Source organism: Rhineura floridana, chromosome 10, assembly GCF_030035675.1.
Source record: "Rhineura floridana isolate rRhiFlo1 chromosome 10, rRhiFlo1.hap2, whole genome shotgun sequence".
NCBI lineage: Eukaryota > Metazoa > Chordata > Lepidosauria > Squamata > Rhineuridae > Rhineura > Rhineura floridana.
The window spans coordinates 43569595-43590909 of NC_084489.1; the positions used below are offsets into that span (position 1 = coordinate 43569595).

A 21315-nucleotide genomic window follows, 5' to 3' on the forward strand; every position below is an offset into this window, starting at 1 on the left:
GCTTGACCTTGGCAAAGGATTAATGAAAGTATAGGAGTAAGTACTATTTGAGGCTTACAGCTTTGACGACATACCTTAAACTGACTGTTTGACAAAATGTTTTCCACACTAAGCAAATGATGTATATAAAATCAAAACCCATTTCACAGAAACAGTGCAACGATGTGATTTTATGCTACTTCTGTGTTTGGGGTCAGGCTTCAATTTCAGGTGTGTCATGTCTGAATACAAAACAGTTTTAAAACTGTGAATTGATGGACCACCCAAGAGTCTTAGGGGTGGGGGAAAGCACACTTTATAGATTTTATGGTATATTTTCAGTGTAGTGAAGGTATGCACTAGATATAACATTTGAAATTATAAGTTTCATTAACCAGGGCAGGACATTGGCCAGGTCAGAAATTAGTGGTTTCATTGCCAGCTGCTAAAGTTTTGAATTGTAGCCTTTACAAAATTAACCTGACATTCTTGACCAAACGCCAACAGTTTGTCCAGTCCTGATATGCATTATTTCATCAAGCACGTTCACTGTAAGAGGTAGGACAAAAAATGAGCTGTGCAGCTGCAACAGCAGAAAAGTAGATATGAAAGAGAAGTTTTGTACCTTCTCATGCACATCATTTGGATTCTTTTTGTCCACCAGGGAAGTTTAATGTTGTAAAGGAGCATATCAGCCAACTTTTGGTATCTTTTCATGAGGAATACATTACAGTATTATTATTATTATTATTATTATTATTATTATTATTTAGACTTGTTAGTTGCTTGTTACCTGAAGATATACAATATTTATTTGATTAACTCATTAGACCGTGGCAACAACTGCCAGGACCAGGAAACTGTGTAGCTATATCAAAAGGGCTGCATCGGTGGGTTGGCATCTTTGCCCGTCACTCAGCCCATGAATCCAACAGCAGTAACCTTTGTCCACTCCTTCCAGAGGAAACAGCCTGGAACCTGGAGTATGACTGGGCCAAGAAAAGACTACTACACACACACTTCCATGTATCCCTAATGCAGGTGTGGGGAACCAGATGCAGCTGGAAGACTGGATCCAGAATTAGCCCGGCCTACATGGGCTGTTTTGATATGTAGGTAGGGCTGCCTACTTGTCAGTCATGTCATATGACATCAGGTGTTTGAACTTTCTTCTACAGCTGCAAAGGAATAATCAGGAGTGTATTCCAAAGTTATTATTATTATTTAGATTTGTTAGTTGCTTATTACCTGAGGGTCTCCACGTTACTTACAACACTGTTAAAAACACAAATAGACATTTAAACACAAATAAACATTGAAAGCACATATATAGCAGTGTAAGAGTAATGGCTTTCCCCAAAGAATCCTGGGAATCGTAGTTTACCCATCATAAAACTACAATTCCCAACACCCATAACAAGCTACAATTCCTAGGATTCTTTTAGGGAAGCCATGCACTTCAAATGTTCTTTAAATGTGTAGTATGGATGTGACCTAAGTACACTCTCAGTTCCTTCCTTTGCAGTCCCAGAGCCTGACAGTAATTAGTTACAAAAACAAATTACTTGTAATTTATTACTTTTTTGAGGAACGAGTAGGTAATTCCTTGATTGTAATAGAACGAGGAGTAATTTTATTACTGTTGAGGAGTAGTTGTAATGTTTCCAGCATTACTTTTTGGCATTACTTGGGGGGGAGCAGGAGAAGTTTTCTGCTCCTCTGATTTGTGGATGAAAATCATGTGCCTCGAACTGGGCTTCTGTGCAGCATCGCTCTTTCCTTGTGCTCTGTGGGTGTGGAGGAGGCAACGAGGGAGGAGGTGGAGAGCGAGATGGGGTAGAGTGGAGAAAACAATGGAAGGTGGTGGAGAATAATGGAGTGGAGGGAGAAAGGAGCCGAAGGGCAATGGGTAAAGGAGGAGAAGGAGGCAGCAACAGAATGGAGATAAAGAACTGCGGAAGTGAAAGATGACATCTCTGTGTGTGTGTGTGTGTGTGTGTCTGTGCGTGCGTGCGCGCACTTGGCACACAAAACGACCTCCGGACCCACCCTAGCTACTTCGCTGCATTTTTAGCATTTTCACTTTTTTGCATCTCAGGGGAAAATGTTTGCTTGGATGGATGTCCCTTAGTTGGGGACAGGGCAGGGTCTGGGAGGTGGTTGAGTGAGAGAGATTATGCTTGCTGGCTGAAAGTGTGTGCGTGGGAGGGGGGGTTGCACTTGGTCTGACATGCAAAGATCAGAGTAGTGGCCTCTGCCTCCCTCCCTGCCTCCCTAACCAGCGGAGAGGCCACCACTGCTATCTTATGGATAAAACGAATTATTCTACTACCTCTGTGTCTGTGTGTTTATTTTTAATGTTGTTTTAGGCGAGTTAGTGTGCAGCAGCCAAGGCGAGCACCTTGTAGGCACTCTAGTTTTTTTTAAAGTAACTTAAGTGTAATTGTAGTGATTACTTTTGAGAAACAGTAAAGTAATCAATTGCTTTCGCAAGATTGTAATTGTAATGGTAATTTATTCCTTTTGGGGGCCATGTAAAAGTAATTGTAATTTATTCCTTTTTAAAAGTAATCTTCCAAGGTCTGTGCAGTCCTTGCTTGAATTCAAGCTGAGGCTGCAAAGGATGTTTCTTCATCCCTGCCTTGAATTTGTTGCTTTTTCCTCAAAATTTGGTATTGTAAAAGATGACAGAAAAAGGTACCAACCTTTTAAAAGCTATGGCTGAAAGAAAAATCAGGAGCAAACTTAGTGTGTACTACAATTTGGTGCTGTTTGCAGCCACAGGTCCCACCAGCTGGGTGTGCCTTGACAGAAATGACCTTGTTGACCAAATGGGGAGGCCTGGTGGTCCTAATGAGACTCGTAGGCCAAAGATTCCGCACTGCTGCCCTAATATATTGCGCCTCTTGGGCATTTTGTTGTAAGCCAAAGCAGGGTACAAATAATATACAACAAACAAATAAACAAGAAGAATGATTACAAATCTCACAATTGACTAAACCAATTGACTAAACCTGCCATCAGTGAATCAAGAAGCAGGTTTTTTGTTTTTTTAAAGTATATCTTAAGTATAAGAACTTAGAAAAACTGTAGTTGGGAGGCAACATCTTAGAATTAGAATTCCCCCTTTTCCCCAACTCTGGCAGAAATCCCTCTTCTAGGACAGTGCCTGCTGAAACACACTGCATGCCTTGTCTAAAAACAAGGGAATATACTTTTTTTCCTTCAGAAATATTCTTTATTCATATGCAAACCTATGTACATGTAATCTAGTAATTAATTAATTAATTGGCCAAAACTAATAATGCAATCCTATGCATGTCTATTCAGAAGTATGTCCCATTGAATCTAATGTGGCTTGCCCCCAAACATGTATAAGAATGCAGCCTAACTTTTCTTTAACACGTAAAAACCTTAGTTTTCACACATTTAGGTTTTTTGCCCAGTAAATATTCATTTATTGACCACAATACCTATGTTCTCTTTGTATTGCAGCATTTTTGTTGTGGCACATTATCTGATCACAGAGTACAGCAATATTTTGTACTGGAGAAATGCAATAGTCCCTTCACTGTGATTGATTGATTGAAAATATTTTTGGCCACTTTCCTGACCACTAATGCCCACCCAAAGCTGTTTACAGTAAAAAAAAAAAGTATAACGTAAAGAAAAATAGTGCAAAACTACAACTCAGCAACACTCCACGTACTTACTTAGTTTTAACAGAGCCAGAAAGAACATAATTCAACCCAACCATTACCCAGCTAACAAAATGTTAAGGTGATTACTGTGTGGAATGTTGCTCCAGCCCTCTATTATGCGTGGAGGGGATATTGCACAGTGGTCACTGAAAAGCCACTGACTGGATTATCATGCATTGAATAAAGTCACGGTACATTTGTGTCACATTTTTAGTGATGGTGCAGAAAGGAATTTTATTCAACTAAGAATCCCAGTTTGCAAGTTAGGCTGTACATTAAGCTAAACAGCAGGGCCATGCACATCCTTGCCCCTCCCATAACTTCACATGCCACTAGCCATACTGAGCACAGAAGAGGGAAACGTGCAGTTTTTTTGTATGGGGAAAATGTGGTCATTCACTCATGCACAGTTGTTCGTTCACAGCCTTCTCTTTTCAGATGGCTGCATTCAATGTGAGAACTTTGTGGGGAGAACTGGCTGCATGCATGTTGTGGCACAGCCCCATTTATATTATGCATGGAGTCTAACTTGTGATGAGGGATAAAGCAGCTCTTTATTCTCTAGCTAGACTGACACCCTAATCTTAAATATCTTACATGGAAGATTGTGGATGTCATTACCATCAGAGGGTCTGAGTTCCTTATAAGTTTGTTTAGGGTCAAGGGTAAGAGAGAAGTTCCAAGAACACTTACTTGGAAGCAAATTCCAGGCACATGAATGGGAACGGAAAGTAATCCTGTTTAGATCATGGTGCCAACACTGTACTCAGGATTTTTATAATTCATTATATTCCTTACATTTGAAAAGGCTTTTAATTTTAACCAGTTTATAAGGGGGGAGGGAAATCCAGCAAGCTAGGCTTCTTTGTAGGCTTCAAGCATTGAATTTTTTTTGTCGTAGGTGGTCATCAGTATTAATATTGACTCTTTATTAAATTCAGTTAAGTCTCCAAACACTGCATAAGATATTTTTTAAAACTTTACGCTAGTTCCACCATAGGTCATGCTTATGCCTTTCAAGATTGCTGCAGTTCGAATCCTTGAAAGTTTCAGCTTTTTTACTTCAAAAGGAAACAAGAACCAACCTGTATGCGGTGAGGTACTCTATGTCTCCCATGGGGGGATCCAAGCCACCTGTCCAAGCAATATTTATATTATAGCCTTCACCAGGGCCACTTCCAACCTAAAAGGAGAGGGAAGAGGAGGGGAAGTGCCAGAGGTAGGGTGGAGAGGAAAGGCAGGGAGTGAATCAAAATAAGAAAACATCCAGAAACATCCTTTTGAAACAAACATCAAACAGCATGTCAAATCAACCCAACCCTTGCTTGACAAGGACTGTTCTGGGTTATGCACTTGTTCTACCCTGGTCCCCTGGCCCCAGTGGACCATTTGGTAATCTAGTGCAATTTAAAGCACCAGTGAAGGATGAGAAAATTAGGGGTAATCATGCAATGCAATTACCTGAAAAGATACAAATAAAAATGGGGCTCTAAAGAAATAAACCTAACCTCATTTGGGGCTCCGCTGCCAGGGAAGAAGTTGCCTTCATCATAACGATGGAGGGAGACATACAGGATGCTGGGGTCAGCATAAAAAGCCTGCTGTGTACCGTTGCCATGGTGAACATCCTAAAGGGGAAAGAAAACAGATGACAAAAGCAATCATATCCAAGCCAGTGCCCTGAGAGCCCTTTTGCTTTCTCTTCTTCTCCTTTTTCCTCTCCTTTTTTTGTGTTTCTCCCTCCTTTTTTCCTTCCTTCCTCTTTTCTCTCCCCTTTCCACCCACCCTTCACCACCCCAAACTTCCTGAACTTTCAGGCAAATTACTCTTTAATACACTCATTTTTTAAACTGGCTTCTAAAAATCAGGAAACCGCAGTGAGCATGCCCTAGAGACTCCAGATGAGCAGTCATTGAGAAATCCCAGTCCTTTTGTACAATTAGATATTATACACCGGCTCTTTGTACTCCTTGTCTCAGTGATGGAATCTAGCATCCTGTTTTATGGAGGAATTTTATGACTTATTAACTGCCAACAGTTCATAACCCCTCAGGCTTAATTAACTAGTCTCACTGGCCTAAAAAGAAGTAGAAGACTAATTTTAAAATACAAACTAGAATTTTGCAGAAGGATCTATAGGCTACAGAGCATTTTTGCAATTCTTGAAAGAAAACTAAATATTCACGTATGCATTGATTTGCCAAGTTCCACTATTGAGGTCAAAGGGTTTGCAACCAGCTGAGAAAATTGGCTTCCTTGAAATGTTCAGTTCAGTTAGCAGTCCCTCCGCAGCAAGAGCCACATCAAAAGGGAACCCAGATGCAGAAAGGACTTCATACTTTATGTTCATAAAATCTTGACGGCTGCAGTTGACGATGTAAGAATATGATCTCATTAGCTTTGAGCAGCCTGATACTCAAAAGGCCACTAGTGCCGCTCATTCTTTAGGATATGTGCTGGCAGAGCACTTTGAAGAATGAATTGCAAATCCTCTGACAAAGGAAAGTTGATGTGCCCAAAATATCTGCATATTCCCTCAATACTATGCAGCTACATAAATACTAATGATTAGCAGCAATGATTTACTAGCAGCAATTCTTAGAAATAATCACTTTTTAAGCTGCAGTGTGCATGCTTGGAAGTAATTGTCACTGAAAATCCATGGAACTCACTTCCAAGAAAATGTATTTAGGATTAGAATGTTGGTGTTCAAAAGAGCTTTTCAAGCCTGAATTTGCTCATAGTAATAACCATCTTGTTATAAAGCATGCCTCTATAAAGCATGCTTTGATCTCATAGTTTGCGTATTGACATAGATAATTATTGCCAATTCTCATATTGCACTATCTTTGTTGAGGCAGTGAAAAACACCAGCCAAAAGAGGAAATTGCAAGGAGACCAGCCAAATGTACAACAGCCACCCAGTCACCAAATAGTCCAGAGTAGCTTTCCTCAACCAGGTGCCCTCCAAATGTTTTGGACTATAGTTCCCAACAGCCATGCTGGCTCGGGCTAATGGGAATAGTAGTCCGAGGCATCTGGAAGGCATTAGGTTAGTGAAGGCTGGTCCAGAGGAAGTCATGTGGCCCTTATAAGAATACCTGAGGCCAAGCTGAGCTCACTCCTTTGGCCAGAGCAACAAAGGGAGTCAGCCAACTGCTACAAACATGCCTCACCTAACACTAGCCAGGCTATGCCCATCCCTCAGCAACCCTTCAGTGCCTTCCCTAACCTTGCTTCTTGGATCATGCTACCTCATATAATTTCTTACTGAATTAGCAGAAAGCAGGATTCTCTTAGTAAGCAAGGAGACTGCAGTGCAAGTGACTGTAAGGGACTAAACTATGCCTATGAAATGAGTAGAGCACATGTTGAAAAGTCAGGAGTGTGCAAAATGTGTTTATGTGCTCTCAGGCAACTGTAGCAATGAACTCAGTGTCAGACTTGTGATAAATTCTATGTGCCCATTCTGATTTTTTGAATCCGCCAAATGCCAAAAGTTAGAATACCTTTCCAGTCTTCCAGTCTTAAGTTTCTGATAAAACTAGTACAATTATAGCTGCTGGCCATTTCATCCTTGAGGAAAATCCAAGTGATTATGCAGATTGTTCAAGGGGATAATATCCCTGATCCCTGGTTTAGTTCTGAGATACATTTATAAGATCAGCACCAATGAAAACTTGTGATTGTTAAGTTTGGCAGTTCTCACATCTTGGGGCTCTTTCCTTTTGGGGGGCATGGAGCAACATGGAGGGAGACATGACATTTCAGAGAGTGTAAGGCAGATGGTACCTTCTCAATTCAGGGTTTGAATACTCTCTGGCAGAGAACCCTAAATCCTTGTTGGATTGGGTGTGTGTGTTACTGAACCTTTACTGCCCACCCATCTCAATGTGATTTAGGAAGAAAGGACATAAAACACCAGAAAAGCCTGATGGATCGGGCAAATGGCCCATCTAGTCTAGCATGTTGTTCTCACAGTGGCCAACCAGATGGCTATGGGAAGCCTGCTACTTTGCAAGCAGGACCTGAACACAACAGCACTCTCCCCTCCAACAGTTTCCAGCAACTGGCATTCGGAAGCATACTGCCTCCGACTATGGAGGCAGAGCATACGCATCAGGGCTAGTAGCCATTGATAGCCTTATCCTCTTTTAAAGTCCTCCGCTACTTTGTTCTTAAGATGTTTCCTTGAACATGGTTTTAGGGGAGAGAAATCCTCTTCTTATGTTAGGATTAGAATGCCGGTTGACAGATCCTTACAGATCAGGTTGCATCTTCCTTTGTGTACTCCTCTGTGAAACCGATTATTGATGCTAGGTTGACTTGAAGGGGCCTAAGTTCAAAATGACTGAGAAACACAGGTTCAAGGGTCCTCAGTTATAATGTGACAAATAAGGAAGATCACATGCCATACATCACATTGGAACATGGCCTGAGAGTAGATTATACAGCCACCATACAGAAGCTAAGCTGTCTAGGTCTAGTTATTCCCTAGATGGGACACTGCTATACGGAGTGCCATGATGAAAGAAAGACAGGATATAAATGTACTAAATAAGGAAATAAGCACTGTAGATAATTTCCCCAAACTTAAGTGTAGAACTACAGTTTAATCAGGTTACTGAACAATATCACTGTATTTCTCTTTTGCTCTGTTACCAGTATATATTTTACAAGGCCACACACCAAGCAAACAGGAGAGCAAGTGACCTAGAAATCTTGGATCCACCTCTCCGTATTATTAAATGCATTCCACTCCAGTGGGGATTTGGGCCTTCCAAAATAATGAAATTTGAGTATACTGGCTATCTATTCTCTACCCAAGCTGAGGTACCATTTCCATTATTTTGGGGTAACGCAAAATTGCAGTTACACAGTAATCCTGTGGAATATTATATGAATCCATAATATTATTAAGCTATTATTGATATGTTCAAATTAATGCTGAAATGGAATTCTGTTATTTCATCAAGGAAAATAGCCCATGGGAAAGTGAAACCACAATTCCTTAAAATTTAAGGAATTTTAAAATTCATGGTGAGTGTTGTGTGCCACCCCAGACTCTGAGTGGTGAGGGATCTCCAGGCATCCCTGCGCTTGCGTAGGGTTTGGTTTCCTTGGAAAGAAGAGTGTGGTGTCTATGAAATATGGTTTGTTTATTTACACACATTCCAACCTGAGCTTAAGATCGGGGGGTTCAAAGCATAAGCAGTCCAATAGATCCTTCTTTTCCATCAGGCTTACAGGAGGCATCCTAAAGCCATGATGCAAGGAGCCAGCCTCTCTGCCCGTCTCCAATTCCCAGCCTTGCCTCAGACACAACTAAAAACAGAAGCCTCTCTCAGGCCTCAGGAAAAGTTTCAATAACAATAGGATCTTCCTGGCCCAGTTAATAGGTGCTTGATAGATCCATTAGCTCACCTGGCCACTCTATTAAATTAACAAAAGAGACTCATCTGCCCAGCGGAGCAGGTTTCTCACCTCCACGTGGAGGGTTCGAAATCAGAGGCTGGAAGGGAACTCATAGAAATCATCTATCTCAGCCCCCAAGCCCATAACAGTATCTTCAGCAAAAACTGATTCTCAGGAAGCTGGAATGGCTGATTGTACAGGTAGTCAATGTAATATATCACAGTATGCCATTTAAAGATTTCCAAGTATAATGAAGTCAAATGTAGTATAGCTATGAGCTTGCGTGTCACCAACTCTGTAAAATGTGAGTTCTAACTAAAGTGGGACCAAAATGTCCTCCAAGTTTCCTGAAGATATTCTCCCCCTGAAAGAAGAGTGTTGATTTCCTGCTGTTTTCTTGAGCAGGGGAAGAAATGTCTCTGGAATGGTTTCAGTTCCCTAGGAAGGCACATTATATGATGTGATATGGCGTTAGTCTGAAGATATTCCAGGAAGTGTGGTTGGTGGGAAGCTGTGGTAAGAGCACTATGCCACTGTGAGTGTTGTAGGGCATTTTTGAGTGGCACAGGAGCTATTGGTTAAAAAAACAACAGAAGGGAGCTGAAAAAAAGACTTGGCCACCTTGTAAGATTGCATAATATAAGAAACAACCTCCTCCTGAAAAATTCAGAGAAATTATTTCACTCCCATAATCTTCTAGGATGGTTTCATTTCAGCCCCACACACTCAGCAAATGGGTGAAAATGATTTTTTTTACATTTTTCTTCTAAGCTCTAGTTCTTACAATTTAGAAGCAACCCAAGACATTGGAAGTCTTTCAACAAAGGAGAAACTCAGTTGATAATAATAGGCATGTTTGATATAAAAGGGCAGTCTTGCAGAATAGAAGATAATGGAGGCTCATAGCAGCAACAGACAAGACCTATGAGCCACTCACGGCAAAACCATACATTAATGTAAAAGCTCTTCAATGATTACTTGAGAACCTTCCACTGCTTCAGTTAATACACATTATCACCCTTTATGTTATGCCTTTTTCCTCATTTAAATGCCACCACATACGCAATACTCATAAGACCTACTTGACCTAAGAACGGGGGAGAGGGAATCTAATCTCCAGAGGGCAAACATGGCCCTTCAGGTCTCTCTGTTTGGCCCTCAGGACTCTCCATAGGCCACACTCCCTTACACAGGTGACACCTTCCTTGAATGTTTTTGCCTGGCTCAAATGTGTCCTTGAACTCTGATAAAACCTTTTGATTCCTGGAAGGAGTATGGAGAGATCTATGGTATGTGAGTTTTGCATACTCTATAAAGGTAAGAGCCACATCCATTGCTCTGCAAACTTTGCATCTCTCACCACTGCTATGCAGCCCCTAGAAGGTTGCTTACAAGGGAATGTGGCCCTCAGGCTCAAAAAGTTTTCCCTCCCCTGCCTTAGACCAAAGATTCAATTGTTTAAAGACTGGATAGGCATGTTTCCGGCATCCCACGTCCCTAATACACAATAGTGTTTTCTCTTTGTTAAAACTCTCTGACAGGAACCCAAGAGAAGATCTGTCCAATTCTCATCTCTTCCCCCACTTTGGCAAAGCAATAATTACCCCAAGCACCCATCTCTATGGTTCTGCACGTGTGACCAACCTCGTGCTGCCCCAGGGTCCTTCTCCATTGCTTGGTCTCCCTCATCAACCGCCCTACCAACCATGACATAGGTGAGATGGTTTGACTAGTCTTTGTTTTTGCTGGAACATCTTGAAGAATGATGCATATTCTAGGCATGTAGACTAAACCTTGTAGCTTGCTCAAGTGTGAAGCCAGCTAGATCCTTGGTTTACATTTTACTTTACCTTGTACTTTGCTTATCTCTCTCCCTCTTCCTGATTCATTATTTTATAATACATTCTATGAGCGATAGCCAATGTTAATCATACTCAGAGAAGGCACATTGAAAATAAAACTTATTTACTCCCATTGATTTCAATAGGGCTACTCTGAGTATTACTAATATAGGCTATCAAACTTTATTCTTTTGGAATACCGGAGGTTAACTGGTTTCAGATTTCTATGGTTGTTTCTCATGAGCCAAGCTGCTCAGGCTACATGCTCCAAGGTATGAGCAAAACTGGGAAACTAGGAGAGAATGGGCTGACTCTTTCTTCCAGTGATGACTGGAGAGAGTCTGCTGGCAGTTCCTCTGACAAGAGCCTGAAGGCTGTGGGTATGCCTGCAGCCCACTAGCTTAGAAGGTTTATAAGCAGGGTGGTGGCAGTGCTACCTATGGTAGGAGTCATGCGTGGCGCTTTACCCTTCTCAGGGTGAACACACACAGAAGTGTCTCTGATATCAACAAACTAACGAAGGAAAAAGCATTACCTTACTTGCCTATGCCTGCATTGTCCCACAGAGTACTGCAACTTTCCTAATAATCCCTAGCATGGAAAAGGATGGAAAATAAAACTGCCAATAACATTGTGCCTGTACTCTTAAGGCAGCTGTTTCTCTGGAGACACCTTGTTGTTCAGTAAAAACTTTAGCCCAGAAAGCAGCTATTTATTATTGGTTTAAGATAATCTTTCAACAGGCCTCCCCATCTGTTCTAATGCCATATGAAGATATGGGATCAGAGTCATCATGGGCCACCAAAATCTGTTAGATTATTTCTGAGTTGGGCTCCTCAATGGCCCATTTGCATACAAGGGGCTATAGTGGTGACCATCTGGATGTCGCAAGGCATTTAAGTGATGTTGGCTTCTGGACTACTTCCACATCAGTATCAAATTGTTGTTCTAATGCACTGTACAAAACTTTCATCGTCTCCCCTGGAAAACTGCTCCCATAGTTGGCCTTCACCTGTCCATATAGCCTTAAGGGGCTTATAACAAAATGCAGACTAAATACTCTGCAGCTGATGGAGGTTAAGTGATGATATAATGGTCAATGCAGGATGAACAGGTACTGCCCTGCTGGATGTTGGAAGGTAGGGGATATGGTTCATTTTCTCCTGGAATGTCCTTTATGGTAAGACTTAAGAATTCAGTATCTTATCCCCCTCATTGCTGGTTTCAGAGATGATCCCTTTTTAAATAAAATTGTATTTTTATTGGCAGGAACAGATTACTATGTGACATTGGGTTGCTAAATGTGTTAAAATAGCCCTAGAGAGGAGGAAAGTTGCTATTCCCTCTGGTGATAATACATGTTCCTAGAGCCATTTTAATTAATCTTTGTACTATTTTAGTATGGTTATATAACTGATTTTTCTTTTTCTTTTTTAATCTCAGTTTTTAATCTTTTTTATGTATATGTTGTTGTTGTTTTATGTATATGCAAAAAGCCTGGTTGGCTATTGCACAATAAAATGAACTGATAATGCTTGTTTACAAAACTATAGTGCAACCACGCTTGGAATGCTGGGTACCGTTCTGGTCGCTGTACCTCAAAAGATTATGGTAGAGGTCGAGGAAGGTGCAGAAAAGGGCAGTTAAAATGGTTGAAGAAATTCGCTTATGAGGAAAGATCACAACAGCCTCTCCCAACCTGGTACCTCCCTCCCCCACCGATGTTTTAGACTACAACTCCCATCAGCCCAAATCAGCATGGTCAATAGTCAGGGATGATGAGAGTTGTAGACCCAAACTTCTGGAGGTCACCAGGTTGGGGACAGATGGGTACAACATAATGGAACTTTTTAGTTTAGAAACAAGATGAGTGACGGAATGATAGGAGTGTGTATGTTTATAATATTAAGCATGGTGTGGAGAAAGTGGATATAGAGACATTTTCTCTCTCTTTGTCATAACACCAGAATTTGGGGCCATCCAGTGAAGCTGATGGACAGGAGATTCAGGGCAGACAAAAAAAAAATTCTTCACACAGGGTGTAGTTAAGCTATAGAATTTGCTACCACGAGATGTACTTTTGGCTACTAACTGATGGTTTTAAAGGGGAGGTACGGCAAATTCGATACACAGTAATGGTTGGTGAGATGGTGCTGCTTATCTGACCTCCCCACCGCTGCATTGTGGCACACCGGAAGGAGTGAAGCAGCAGTGAGGTCAGTGCACAACAAATGCACTGTCAGAGCTAACATGGCATTCCGGTTGGTGCATTTGCACATTCCCAACCTCTGTGCTGCCTCACCCATTGCCCTCAAAGTCACCTCAAAAATATCAATATTAATATCAATATTTTAAAGAAAATATCAATATCAATATTGATCATGGTATTTTCTTTAAAATATTGATATTTTCTTTAAATATATTTGTTTTTCCAGTGGAGAAAAAATAACTCAGAAAAAGCAGGGGGCAGCAGAAAAGGGGGGAACAGATGACCCCACTCCTTATCAACCACCAAACTTCAGGGAGCAGGAGGGAGTGGAAATATTGCACACGTCAAAAATATTTGCATATGCCCAGTAACTGAGCAAGAGTAAAAATGTAAAATTAGAGGGTGGGGCAACAAGGAAACAGTGACATTAATCCTTCTCAGAGGAACACCTACTTGTGTAAATAGAAAACAATGGATTTGAAGCTACCATTGAGCATGGAGTGTGGACCTTGTAAATCTATTACAATGGTAAAAGCAGTGTAGTTACAACAAAGAAATGCTCCCATTTGATAAGCCCATACTCTCCCTCTGTGTAAAATGGTGTGTGTGCGCACAAAGGGCTCTGGAGAATAGGAGGGGAAGGAGATATGGAAATAGGGGTGGTCTGTGTGCAAGGAGGATTGAGAAAAGGAGGCAGGAGGGAAGAAAAAGGGATGAAGGTGAAAATGGGATAAAGGGGGTTTCAGAAAAGAAGGGAGAAGGAGACATGGAACCGGGTGAAGATAAAAACAGGGTTACAAAAGCGGCTGAAGAACAGTGGTGGCTTCATAATTGGGCAGAAGGTAAAAAGGGTGCTTAGTAGTTGCAATGTGTGAGAGAAGGAAGATGCCGGAGGTTACCATGTGGGTGGTCTGTGTGCAAGGGACCTGACAGAAAAGGAGTGGGAGGAGGGGGCATGGACATGGGGGTGAAGGTGAAAACGGGTGCAAAGTGAGGCTGCAGAATAAAAGAGAAAAGTGGCTTCAGAAATGGGGTTGGGAAGATGAAAACAGAGCTTAGTAGTTGCATGGGGTGGGAAGCAGAAGCTATAGGGGATTCAGAATTCAGATACAAGCACCCATCAGGAATTCTTGCTGCAAATTAGGCTGCAAATATGAAGCATCCCACACATGTAATCAGGGAGGGGAATTCCCATACCTCCAATCAGAATGCCCAAACAACTTTCATCACTCACCTTTACCACTCCAGGTGTACAGAGTATTCTAACAACCATAGTGAGCCACACAGCCTATTCCCCTTATTCCTGGAAAACCACACATTAGCTTAAGGACCCTCCCTTCCTTCACAGATTATAGCAATATCTCCCACACAGGGGATACAGGGTAAGTATGCAGGTTGCAGAAAAGGACCCACTGTTGGCTGCAAACTCCCAAATGAAAATAAGTTCTCATCATGCATCGGTGGAGACAATGGGAAGCATCAATATCTTTGTTGAGCACCAAACATGCTACTCCACTGATTTCACTGCTTGCCAAACATTCATGACTTTTCCCCTTGCACAATCAGGGCCAGGACAAATGATGCCAGCAAAACAAACAGTAACTGCAGAAAAAGTTCCACTGTAAAGCCCTACGTTTATCACCATATTAGTGCAAATTCCTTATAATATACATGTTTGTATGCAATTTTGCCTAATATACACATTTTTGCAAAGCAATTAATGCAATGCATGTTTGTATGTTATTTTCACTAATATATGCATTTTTATGCACTTTACCCAAGACTATGTATCTTTGTACACATTAATGGGCTGGAGAATATTACTGCAAAATTCAGAGGTGTGAATATCAAACAACAGCTGCATTTCAAGTTTGCATGTTCTAATGGAAAGTGCATATTAGGAAGGCTCACCTTTCAATGTTAACTGAATCGAATTCTCCCCCCATCCCTAGTGACAACATGGGCTTATGCAGCCATGACTGTGTATTGAGTGTTGCTGTCCCTGCATGGCTAACGTGGGAGTGTATAGTGGCACATATCCTCATGACTGGTGAGTGACAGCAGGGTTACTTCTATGGGCATGTCTGTCAATGTTGCTACACTAATGTTTGTTTCTACTGCTACTGTTGCAGTGTTACATCTGCTACTGGGTGAGCATGGGACCACAGCTACATTATGCGGCCATTAGTCCTGACATAGAGGCTACTGAGCATTGCAGGACCGCAGGCTCAACCTGTCATTTGCCCCAAACTGCGGAAAACTATTTGCATTGTTCTTCCAGCTTAGTTGTGCACTTTCATGATACAGGGTTAAATATATTAGAAAAACTATTTTAACTTATTACATTCATATCTAACCCATTAGCCTTATTTTCTTTGCACCACCTTTAACTATAGCTGTACAGGTTCCACTGGGGAAACTGCACAATGAGATTTAATTATGAGACTGATATGAATATGATTTAAACTATTAAGTTCTTCGCTTTTTTAGAAAAAAACCTCTTTAAGATATTTTGTCTTTAAATCTTTTATCACCTGCAAAAAATAATTAAATGCAGATGTAACAGGTTAGGTTTGGATGCCAGGGTTCATTTCCTGTCTATGCTTTTTCAGACAACTTATTACACCTCCTCCTGAAGTGTAGGCAAAACAAAAATGGTGCTCATAAATCAACCTCCGGCTCTTCCTCCAGGCTATGTATGAAGCTGGTCCTTAAGTAGGAGGCAAAGCTTAATTCATTATTCACGAGTAGAACGTATAGACAACTTAACCAAATGACAACTGCATCTGAACCAACCATTTATTTGAAACTCTACTATGCAGTAAAAGACAAATCTAATCCACGAAGGCTGACTCTTGTTATTAAATTAGATTTCCTGCATGAAAGGCATCCTGTATTGGCATCCATTATTTGGAATCTTAGGGGGGGAAACAAAAACAAAAAAATCTCTTGTTGCTTTGTTTCAACAATGTCCGCATTGCAAAACTAAGCCAAGTTATTGTCAGCTGATGAAGGAAAGCCAAACCAGTTACCAAACCAAAGCCACATCATTTAACAATTTCAAATTTATATTCTGTAGGGAAATGTAAATGTTGGTTCTTGTTGGGTCATTTTAACAGTGGAAGTATCAATTCATTTAAGGACCATAAAAATCACCCTGATCTGAGTCGTCTTCTCATTAAAATTGCAGTTAACACAATTAAAGTGAAATATACATATTTATGGTTTCAGTCCTGCCATCCTGTATTTCATGAGTTCCCAAATTCAGAGGAAAAACACACACCTTTATTACTTCTAAGTATTAAAGGCAGGGAAGCCTAACATATAAAAGAAAAATACAAAACCTTTTTCCCCCTCCAACCCTGCCCCAAACTTATATCTAGATGCACTGAAATGATGATGCTTGCCAAGAATACATACCAGATCTACAATCAATATCTTGCCTATATTTAGCTTGTCTCTCAAGTATTTGGCAGTAATTGCAACCGAATTAAAAAAGCAGAACCCCCTGTGGAATAGAGAAGAACAGACATTTTACAAAGCACATCAGTCAGGAAAACAGTTATAAATAATGTTTAGGGCGTGTGTGTGTGTGTTTTAAAAAGCTATATGATCTCTGAGACCATAAAACTGCTTCTGGGAGTACCTCGAAAGCCTTTTCAGTCATCTGCTAACAATTAGAGCTCCTCAGAGACGTGTACAATGCAGGTGATTGCCAGTAACCCTAGCACTCCAAGATGGGCAATATTCCCTGGTACTTACATGGCTGTTGATTCTTCAGCATGATGGCCTGGGGGCCTTACAACAGCAAAACCATTCTGTAAGAACAAGATAGGTTTTCAATTACCAGATTTTAAAAGAAGAAGGGAAGAAATCTCTCATCTTTTCTGTGGAGCAAAGAGCAGCAAGCAAACAGGTTTGGAATGTATTAAAGGCTACTATGCACCTTTTTTTCTGACCCCATTACCCTTTCATAGAATTAGCTGGAACAATGCAAAGGATCTCAGCTGAGCTGTGCTTTATAGAGATGGGTTTGGTGTCGAGGCCTGGCATGGTTGGGTACCTTCATTATTTGTCCCCAAGATCTGGTATACTATTTATTTTTATTTATTTATTTATTTAGTAAATTTGTACACCACTCACTCCAAATTTCCAAAATAATCTAAGCAGGGAGCAATAAAATCACACAAAACAATATAGAAATTCGGAGCATTAAAAACAATCCAGCAATTGAATGAACTACTAATGCAAAAGCTGGTCACGTTTCAGGGACAGCCTGGTTAAATAAAAACATTTTAACAAGTGTAAAGGATAAAAAAAGGAGCTGCTTAATATGCCGCCTCTGAACATGGAGCTTCCACCTAGCTAGCATGGCTTATAGCCATTGGATAGACTGATTCTGCAATCTGAAGCTCCACATGGCTCCAAGGTAAAGGCAGAGCTCTGTACCAGCAGGAGTTGCTGCAAACACATCAGGGTTGGACTTAAACTTACAAAGCAATCATAACTCCCTGCAGCTGTCTCTGAAGCTCTGCAGAGTGAATGCTGCTTCTGCAGCCTGGCCGCTCATGGTGGCATATTAAACCTGATTCCTGTGATAGTTCCAGGTTGGTTCAGCAGTCAGGCCCAGACCAGACAAAATGCCGGCCAGCACTGACTGTGAGACCAGGTCAGGATCCTGTGGATACCAGACTGGCTGTCTCTCCCCCCTCAGAATACCCCATTTGGGGGCTTTCCACCATCAGGGATACCACGAGCGGGGCTTCTGCCCACTTGGTGAGTGGAAGGGGGAGGTCTACAATGATGGACTGACACTTGCATCACTCTACTGGCAGCAGCCAGTGGGAGGCTGGTAGACCTGACCGAAGTGAGGGGAGGAACACAGCCTGGCATAAGAGGGGCTAAGTATGACAGCCTAAATCATACTTAGCACAAAACCTCTGAAGTCAATGGGACTTAATTATGAGAAAACCTAAGTGTCATTGATTGCAGTAGGTCTACGCTAAGTATGACTCACTCTGGATCCAACTCAGTGTGCATGTGTTATAATTTTGTGACCTTGGTCAGAGTGGAGTATCTCAGCATGGGCAACAGAGGCTTCACTTGAGCTGTTAAATCTCTACTGTATTGCACAATGCAGGTGATTTTGTCATTCCTATCAGTCTCCAAGTGATGTCGATACCACAAGGTATCTCAGTTCTGTTTTGTGCACCTTTGCCTTTTGTTGCATACAGCAGTTTGCAAAGTCTGCTTCTGCCCATTGATCCCATAGAGAATAAATATTTTCCCTTCCATTGATGTCTAGGTTTGGTTACACGAGAGAAAAAGAGATGTCTCTTGGCAGAGATGGGACCATTCATTTATGCCAGAGTTCCAATTATGCACTGATCAAAGATGAGGGAGAAAACAACAAACCACATGTAAAATATGCAAACCTAACTGGGAAATGGGGAAACAGTCTTCATGGCAGAGTATGAGATTTAATGTGGGGTCTCTGTCAGCATGCATGCAGTTTGTTGTGCTATAAGGAAATGGCATGATTCAACCATTGTTCAACCAAGGCTGCAAGCATGGGGCCCCTGTGACTCCACCAATTGCTAGCTGTGTCCATGTTAAATCAATATAAGTAATGCATCACAAAGTACCAGCACAAACAACCCATTCTATCCAGAATGTTCACATGACAGAGAGGCTGGAAGAATATTAAATCCTGATGTGCCAAAATCTGTCCTCCAGTTTCTTCAAAGTTTTCTTTCTTGGCAAAAGAAGCTTCCAATTTTTTGCCTCATCATCAGGACCTTTTAGAATTTCAGCCAGTGTGGGGCTGAGCTTGCCTTATCATTGCAAGGTGGCCAAGGGTGGTGTGCTGTGTTTTTCTTTCCAGTAAACATTTCTCCAGCACTCTGCAGCCTTCCTGGCAGCCCGTGCTTCCTGATCCGGAAAAGCCACAAGGGAAGAGTTACCTCATGGCATTTTCCTCTGGACATTAATTGAAGCACAGGCACCCAGGAAGGCTGCAAAGCACAAATCACTGATGAGATGATTTGTAGAATGAAATAAAGGACACACAAGCACTTGTTGACTACCTCAAAAGTAAAGTAAACACATCAAAACCCCTACACCTCACCCACGACAATTTCGCTGAACTTTTATCTCCCCTTTGATCATTTTAAAATGCAATTTCTTTTCTTATTAAATGATTGAAAATGGGGGGGGATGCAGGAGAAATTTTCAGCTCAGAACTATGTTTAGTACAAAATTAAATGAAATGTAAATTGTGCAATGTATGAACCAGGTCAAAGCTATTTTAACTTCTTTTATTTACCCTCAATTGCTTGGGAAACACTGAATTTTCCATTTTGTGTGATGAGGATGACAAACCTTCACATACAAAAAAAGGTCATTGGGGAAATTAGAAAAAGAAGGATGATGGAAATTCCATATTTCACTAGACTATAAATCTAGCTTAGAAGGCTGCCAAAGCTTGCAACTTTACTGGATTTCCTAAGTCAGTTTATAACACACATTCTGGACATTTTATAGAAGGTTTTCATACAGAGCAGCCATCACAAGTTGTGATTTTCTACTGTTTCACTGCAATGCACCTCTTACAAAAAGTCTACGTTCCCACCATGAAACAAAGGAAAGACCTATAAATCTCTGCTAAATGACTACTGCCCAGAAACCCAGGGTAGGTAGAGACATGTAAACACTCTTTGCTGATAAGGAGTATACTGTTAACCAACACCTGATTATGCATCTCAGAATGAATGAGGATGGTTTTTTTTAACATGAGACAGCAACTACAAGTACAACTCATTCTGTCCATGTGTGCCTATCATCATAGTTAAAACCCAGATGCCAGTGTCTACCCTCAGATCCCCAGCCCCATTTACTTATCAGCATCTTACAAACACAGAGGAAGTATCATGTAGAGTTTCCTTCATTTTCTCTCACATACTCATTCATAATATATATGGCAATGACTTAAAAAATGCCCTAAACTTTTAGTAATGAATCTCCGGGGGGGGGGGGGAAGAGAAGTTTGACATTCATTTTCATGCTGCCGAGATCTTAGGATAGCCTTCCCCAACATTGGGTCCACAGATATTGTTCGAGTACAGCTGTGACCACTGGGCTGGCCATGTTGGCTTAGGAGTGACAGGGGTTGTAGTCCAACTGCATCTGAGGATCTTACAGCAGAGGGCTGCAGCTCAGAGGTAGACTGTCTGCTTGCATGCAGAAGACCCCAGGTTCAATCCCTGGTGTCTCCAAGTAGTGCTGGGAATGTCCCCTGCCTGAATCCTTGGAGAGCCACTGCAGTCAGTCTAGACAATACTGAGTTTGATGGACCAATGACTTATACAACAGCTTCCTGTGTTCATGGGCCAGAGAATACATTCATGAAGTTTCATATAGATGCAGAAATAAACATGTAAGTATGCTGTTGGAGTTCATGGTATTCTTTCAGCAGCAAACTGAAAAGTTCATTTACTCTTCATCTGTTTAGGAAGGCATTGAGAGATACCTGATTTCTTTAGTTTTTTATGTTTTTACCTATACAATGAATTAGTCACCTGATGACAACAGTTCTCTAGGTGATGCACAAAATAAAAACAATTAAAATCACAAATTAAGCAGCAAGAAATAAGGCTCAAATAAAATGAAAACAAATCACTTTTTAAAAGTTCAAGAGATAAAAACATTGCATCAGTGATCAATTGGGCCAAAAAAGAATAAACTTCTCAGGTTTTTTTAAAAAAAGACATACTAAAGCCACAGCATAATATAAAGTTTAAAAGGCATGAGGAAATAGAAAGGGAGCCAAGATGACATTAAAGTAAGTGCCAGGCTAGTAGGCTGTTTTGGTTCTCATACTGTTTCAAAAAGTATGAATTTGATAGATTCAGCTTGAAATGTGCACTGAATCACATTTCTCACTCATCCCTACACGCAAGTCACTATGGGAATACATTCCACAACTGAGGGGTCACCACTGAAAAGGCCCTTTCACTCATAGCCACCCCACCATATCTCAGTTGATGACAGCATTTAAAGAAGGGGTTCAGTTCATGATCTCAAGGTTTAAATACATATGGAAAGAGGTCCCAGGCCATGAAAGGTTTTAAGAGCAACCAAGGGTGGTTGGCAATGGGGGGAGCTACTCCGC

The 21315-nt window shown here is 41.1% G+C and overlaps 1 protein-coding gene across 1 annotated transcript in view; it reads right to left on the reverse strand.

Moving 5' to 3' along the window:
• Positions 1 to 16903: 16903 nt before the first annotated feature.
• Positions 16904 to 21315, reverse strand: part of LOC133364875 (histone deacetylase 9-like) — a 498851-nt gene continuing 494439 nt past the window's right edge. The window contains exon 19 of the mRNA XM_061585819.1: positions 16904 to 16963. Within this exon, the coding sequence (XP_061441803.1) occupies positions 16904 to 16963 (60 nt within the window). The remainder of the gene's footprint in view (positions 16964 to 21315) is intronic.